At 31.0% G+C, this 7,472-nt stretch overlaps 1 protein-coding gene across 1 annotated transcript; it reads right to left on the reverse strand.

Annotated features, from left to right (window-relative positions):
* Nucleotides 1-392: 392 nt before the first annotated feature.
* LOC8279210 (protein FLOURY 1-like) lies at nucleotides 393-3,156 on the reverse strand. Its single transcript, XM_015718681.3, has 2 exons — nucleotides 1,863-3,156; nucleotides 393-865 (listed from the first exon to the last, which is right to left on the reverse strand). Exons 1-2 carry the CDS (start codon nucleotides 2,789-2,791, stop codon nucleotides 727-729), a joined length of 1,068 nt encoding a protein of 355 aa, XP_015574167.2. The 5' UTR covers nucleotides 2,792-3,156; the 3' UTR covers nucleotides 393-726.
* Nucleotides 3,157-7,472: the final 4,316 nt, after the last annotated feature.

The following is a 7,472-nucleotide window of genomic DNA, read 5'->3' on the forward strand; positions in this document are numbered from 1 at the left end:
ACTGATAAATTATTTACACAAATTCATTAATTTTACATAATATTAAATAATAAAAAAATATGAATCAATTTATATTCCATGTCACTGTCTTCTATACACCAAGTCTAGGTCGGAATTTCTCAATAAATCATCCTCTAATAAGCTCTAGGTGCAGAATTTTCCCTTACTTTCTCTCACCAAACTAGAAGTTTGCAATTGGGCACATGTAGCAGACTTGTAGCACATGCAAAGGGTCTTTCCACTGTTAAATAAATAACTTACTGCCACATGCAAAGTTTTGGTCATTCCATTATATTCAACTTGTTTTTAACCAAAAAACTAAGAAACCATCTGAGGTAGCTTGAGTATAGATCTATATATTTAAAAGATAATTCAACATGTGAAAACTCAGATAATTTGGAGAAGGCTGGTGCAATAACAAATACAGTAGTCCATGGTTTTACAGCAACATTATGCCCCATTAGGGAGATAAGCTGTGCAATTGGACATGAAGAGAGAGCTAAGAACAACTATATAAATAACAAATTGATATACAAAACAATTCAAGTTAAGTGTTACCTTTGCCATTTTCAGAAGAACCATTTGAAAGCCTTCAGGATCAATTTTTTGAAACCAGTTTGTTCCATTCTTCTTTTCTTACCTCTTCTTAATTCTTATGATGATAAAAAACAAATACATTATAGACCCATGTGGAAAATACCTCCCGAGAGAACTTCTAGACATAGTTCAGAAAGAAATGTATGACAAGGTTTGCAGAGAATTATTGGAACCTGCGTAGCTGATGTTCAATCTGATTTTGTCTTTCTTGAGCCTCTTCAGTTGTTTCCCATCTCGCCTTTGAATGACATCACACTCGAGCAAACCTCTGAAAAGTCAAGTTATGATACACGCCACTGCCATGTTCTAAAGCATTTTAATAAGGATTAAGTAGCACAAGTAAATAGCTGCTTGCTCGGTATTAGGTTATTCATCCATCTGTGCATTATGCAATTCCAATAGCTTGTATCACTAATCTAACAGCTAAGTAATAACAGCCTAAGACAGATTCTAGTTCCAATGGTACATAATTTACTAGAAGAAATCTTTTTCAAGGGACCAAAACACATGTAGCCACATTAAATAACGAAGTCAAAATATCCATACAGAGAGGGTAACACCCATGAGTCAATGAAGCTTGATAGTTGAAATGAAACATGAAAAGATAAGTGGAAAGCAATGACAAGTAGATTGACTCCCGTGTTTTTTATCAAAAAGTACCAAAAGGTTTTCTCAGAGCTTCAATCAAAGCTTGGAGCATCAAACATGTTTCGTGCACTTAATTAGTAAGCAGAGATCAGAGTTAAGTACAAGCATAAACATGACAGTCGCGGTCAAAGATTTCAAAAAGAAGTTACTTTTATGTGCTAAGATGAAAGTCATTCAATTTTAACAAGAAACAACAGTAAGCTCTCATGTTATAAAGGAGCCAAGATCATAAGATATCAGACCATCAGAACCCCAGATTTCATTTTCAAAGCTGGTGAACACTAACGTATACAAAATCCTTATAATTACAGAACACAAATCTACAGAGGATAATTTACGGTTACAATAGTAGGATCTAGACTCACTACAATACTCCAATCCAATATGAGGAAAATCCACTGGAAAGTAGAATCTGTTCTTCAATTGTTCCATTCAAGTGCCTCCATGAGGAGACGCAAATATTTACAGGATTACATATAAAAAGGTAAAGTATTGGTATGCATCCGGTTGTATAACAAAATGAGAAATTCTGTGTGAATTAACTTTGGTCAACTAAACAGAATTAATTGAAACCTAGATTCGCAGTTCTTACAAATCAGAAGGTACAAAGAGCTTACAAAAGCGAGAAGTACTTCTCAACTGAATTTGTTTGTACATCTTCAGAACCATCTTCGATGGCAGTATCAACATCAAGACTCATTTCAAATTGATCCATTTCGTCACTCTTCATGTATTGCTTCAATTTCTGCTTACACAAGCTCAACTTTTCCTCTAATACAGTCCTTTCAGACTCATATTTCACTATAATCCATTGCAATGATTGAATTACTTCTTGATCATATTCTTGCATTTGCTCTGCCAATTTATAATGATGACTCGATTCAATTTCTATACAACTTTTCTCTCTTTGAAGCCTTAAAATCATTGCCATTGCCTCATCAGCTGCTGATGCTGAAGCCATTCTTTCCTTCTCAAGTTCTAAATTAGCCATATCTGCTCTCTGCCTCTCAATTTTAACCAATCTCCTCAATGCCATTACATCAAATTCTTCATCTTCAATCCAATATTTTCTTCTATAACCATCATCAGCATCATCATCAAAAGCATCGCAATCTGTGTTCTCTTGGCTTACCATCACATTTTCCTTTGAATTCTCCACGCATTTCAATGAGCTAGGCTCACAAGATATAATTTTTTTATCACATACTTGATCAAAATCCTTTCTTGCAAAAAACCCAATTCTTGGATTACCTGATTTCCCTCTAATTTCACATAAAAATTGAAGCAAACCCTTACGATGCAAAGCAGTCTGCAAATACTTCAATCCCAAACTAAACATCAAAAACAGGCTCAAAAAACTAATAGTCGGTGAAAAACATCCAAGCAACAAAAGCCCACTTTTTAATTCACCGCTTTGAGTTAGAAAATTCAAGCATGTAGCAAAATCCATCAGAAACAATTCCAAGAAGACTTGCAAAATTCTCTTGTACAACTCTAGAACAGAGCAAACGACAACCAGTAAACAAAAATGACCCAGAAACTGCATGTGCGTCTTTATTCGATTTCCCTCTTACTCTCTCTTGATTCTATCAAGAACCTCAATTCAAGTAAAAATCAATGGAGAAAAATACAAAAACAAACGCTCAATCAACGGTGGTGTGATTATTAAGCCATGAAAACAGAGTCTTAATTGAATTTCTTTGTTCAAAATAATTCTGAAGAACAAATTGCATGTAGGAGTGGGAGTCTGCAGCAGGTCACCACCTATATTTGAGAAACCAGATATTTAGATAAGAGGATTGGGAGCGAGAAGAGTGACTGTGTCTCTGTAGTGGGGGTGTTTGTGAGAGTAGGGATGGATATATATTGGGAAGCCAAAAATGAGGCGTACAAAACGAGAGTGTTGAGTCGGTTATTCTGACTCGGAGATTCGGTATCAGATCGTATCTTTTTTCTATAGATTATATTTATTTACGATGGATTAAAAAAAGTTGGGTTATCTAATATATGAATTAAATTTTATATCTTTTATTACATCAAATTATCTTTATTTGGTCTAATATTGTTTAGCCGTGTTAGTCAAAAAAATTAAAATTAATATATATTTATTTAAATACAAAAAATTAAAATATTAGAAGTTTAATTTATTATGAGATATATAAAATATATAATTATAGTTCTATAGTTAAATAATTACACACTTTAAAATTATAAATAAAATTAAAATAAATAAAATTATAATTTTTTATTTCTTTACTACTTTTAGTCAGATTTTTTATTTAATATTTTTATAAATTTAAAATTACAATTTATATATTTATATAAAATAATTTCTTTTTAGAATGAAAAGCCTAGTAATGTATCATATATTATTCGTATATGACATATGATAATATATAATTGTTATATGTAGAATTGATAGCAACTGTTTTACTCCAGTTTTTATTAATTCAAGTTTTATGTAAATATTAAAAAAATATTTACAAATTGTTGTTCTTTGTACTTTTTCAAGCTACAGTTCAATAATATAAGCATTTTTAAGCTACAGTTTCATGGAATGAAGATGGTAAAAAAGGAAGAAGCTTCGAGGTAAATAAATTAGCAAAACTTTTCTTTTTTATTTTTTTATTTAGTTTTTTGGGGTCAAATATAAATTAGGAAACTTTGATTCGCATTAATCATTCTCTAATTTTATGATTCTGGCTTTTGATAATCATGATGAGACACAAGAATTCAATTGCAATCATGTCTTAATTTCCTAGATGAAAATTGTAATAATAATAGTCCAAAATCTTGCCCATGGGAAATTTTTAATTAGAATAAACATAATTATTTTGTTTTTGAAAAGAAACAAAAAAGGAAATTATCAGTTAGAATAAAATATTAAACTTACTTTTGAAATTTGCATGAGATATATTTAATTAATTAAATCTTTTCATAATTTCATAATCCGATTTTTTTAATTAAAAATTTAAAAAATTTGATACAAATCATAAGAATATATATTCTTTTTCGAATTTTTCATTGAAAGGTAAAGGATTAAATCTTTTTAAGAAATAAAGTATTTCATTTTAATTTTTAAATTTTAACATCTTTTTAACGTGTGTGTTTAATTTTTAATAAATAAAATTTTTATTTTAATATATATACTACTTTTGATATATGGGATTCAAACTTATATTTGATTTTATTATTTTTTTAATAATTTATTAATTAATAAATTTATTTCTAATTAAAAACATCTAAAAAATATAATATTAGTTATATTTTAATATTATATTTAACTCATCAATAATTTTATAATACTAATTCTATCCTAAAAAGTAGTGGCACATTAATTATATTCTAATATTATATTAACTAATAAATATTTTTTAATTAAAAAATGATATTAATTTTATCATAAAAAATTAGTATATTAATTATAATTAAATATTATATGGATTAATAAATTATTTTTATAACTAGATAATAATTTAATATAGAAAATAATATTTTATTGAGGACTGTTTTGGCCTAATGACATGCTGATTAAATTTCAGACATCTTCTAGTCTGAATTCAAATTCTTAAAATCTGATTTACTGAAGGAGTTTTCATTGTATACAGTGACCCGCCCGAAGAGAACAAAAATTGAGGGAAAAATGAGGTCGCGTTCGCAGGTAATAGCTAATGAGATTTTCTCAATTCAAATAGCTTATCGAGTGGTAAAAACGGGAAAAAAGAAAAAAAAAAACTAGTAAAGGGATTGGCTTTGGCTTTGTGGTATAGCAAAACAGATTAATCCATGATCAGATTTTGTCGTCTCATGAACAGGTTATTAACATTGCTACAGAGATGGGGCAGGATTACAGGAGTCATAATTCCCTAGAACAGACTCAAGTTCCTGATCCCGTCCTTATACAGTCTGGTTAAAGGTGAACACAACAGATGTAGCCATGTAGGCAGATGTGCAGACAGCAAGGGCAATGCTCAGCTAGCAGCTAATGTTATTCATCGAGTTCAGTGTCGACAGGAAGAAGAAGTAGGAGCTATTGAAATATCCTGGATTCTGTCGTTAGCTCGAGAGCATCATTTTGGGTACCTAATGGTTCAAAGTGCAGTTGTGATTGTTAACAGATTGCACCGTCAATAAGCTGACCTTTCCAGTTTCTGCAAGTAACAGCAATACTAGCTTCCGAAATAATTCCATCCCAAGCAGCACCTGAGTTTAATTTTAGGACATCCTTTTGTTTGGTTTTTGGTCATGCACTATCCTATTGTATGGATATTATTTTCTCTAATGCTTTGAGTTCGTAGTTGCAATGAATTATTTTCTTAAAAAAAAGAAAAATCATATATGGATACAAAATTAGGAGTGAGATTTGTCAATCTGCCATTCGTCTATTTATACACTCTTTAGATCTCAAGACATTTTTCTTCGCTAAAAGTCACGAGTTTGAATCTTTAAAAGTCACGAGTTTAAAAAAATTTTTACTGTTTAGGGTGTTTTTAATATGAACATATTAGATGACCAGAATTTTAAAAATAAATTAAAAGTGAGCTATATTGACCATCCATTCCAAGTTTATAACGAAATTAATTTCCCATTCTCATGAATGTTGACAACTTAATTTCCCCACATAGATTTAGTCATCGCTGAGTTCAAGTTTTCTTCTTTCTCAAACTCACAAACAATAGGCTTTAACTTCCTGATGCCAGTCAACAGTCTTCTTCTATGCCCAGAAACACTTGACAAGAATGTTATTATTATTATTATTATTATTTAATACTACAGTGCTAAATTCGTTTTTCTAGTCTGATTTCAACAAAAAAACCATTAATGGCAGTATAAAATGTTTTAATAGGCATAAGTTAAATATAATGAGCTGTTTAAATTCTTTTAGCTACTTATCTAAAAAGAATTAAAAATCTAATATATTATCGAATACTTACTAATTTTTCTATTCGAATTTGATAAAATTTGAATTTAAACGGTACATTTTTAAAATAATTTCACTTTACAGACAGCAAATGCAATGCACTCACTATATCACTGTAACACTTAATTCTTGCAAACAACGAATCTTTTCAATTTGCATGACTTAACTACCTGGAGTAAATGCCTTTCATATGTAACCTTTATTTTCTTATAAAGCTTCTAGTATCAATTAGATTACTCATACATCCATTTCACAAAGAAATTGAAAAGCTTGTAGATTTTATTTAGTGAGAGAAAATTGTTATATTAACCAAGCCACTAACTAGTATCTGATGGGAAAAACAGCCACAAACGGTAAACAAATAAATGCGGAATTAATCTCTGTTTGTCTAAACTTTCCCAACTTGAATGAACCCCGAGGATGCAAACAAATAGGATGTTCTTAATGCAATTAGAACACACACAATATCACTGCTATGCACCAAGATATTGAGCTAAAACAGTAAGCACACAACAACACAAAGACACCGAAATTTTAGCGTGGAAAACCTATAAACTAGGGAAAAACCACGGGACCATTTTGGCCGCTTAAATCCACTATCATCATCAAAGGAGCAATACAAAGTCTTCTCTAGATAATACTAGAGGCATACAAAATCATCATATCCTTGGAAGTAAGCACATCAAGGTGTATGGAATCAAAATAGAGCCAAGATAAGAAATATATCACCAGAAAATTAGCTACTGTCCAGACCAACGAAACCCGACCTCCGGACCTCAAAAACCGATCTCCACCGTCCAAAATATTGGACCAGATGCTGTGTAGCTGCTGTCCAAAAATCACGACGATCCAACGGTTCAATCTACGGGAAACGGAACTTTTCTGCTGCTGTGTATTCTTCTCTCTTCACCTCTCTCTTTTCTTTTAATATATGAAGTCTTGGTAAAAAAAAGCCCTAGCCCTAGACGTTTTTATAATAATATGCTCCCAAAATAGAAAGTCTAAATAAGACTTTAATATGCTCAATGGTTGGGCTTTCCTCATGGGTCAAAAAAAACAAAGAAAAAAAAAAAACCCAACAAATCTCCCCCTTTTTGACTTATGAGGAAGAGTTCGCCATACCGGCGATGGAGCAACATACCTTCAACTTTTCCCTTGCTAGAACCTTTGTCAACATATCGGCACCATTATCATCAGTATGAACTTTATCAAGTTCAAATAGTTTGTCTTCAAGTGCATCTCTAATCCAATGATACCTCACATCAATATGCTTGGTTCGTTTGTGAAACATAGAATTTTTAGCAAG

Source organism: Ricinus communis, chromosome 6, assembly GCF_019578655.1.
Source record: "Ricinus communis isolate WT05 ecotype wild-type chromosome 6, ASM1957865v1, whole genome shotgun sequence".
In the NCBI taxonomy this organism is placed as follows: domain Eukaryota; kingdom Viridiplantae; phylum Streptophyta; class Magnoliopsida; order Malpighiales; family Euphorbiaceae; genus Ricinus; species Ricinus communis.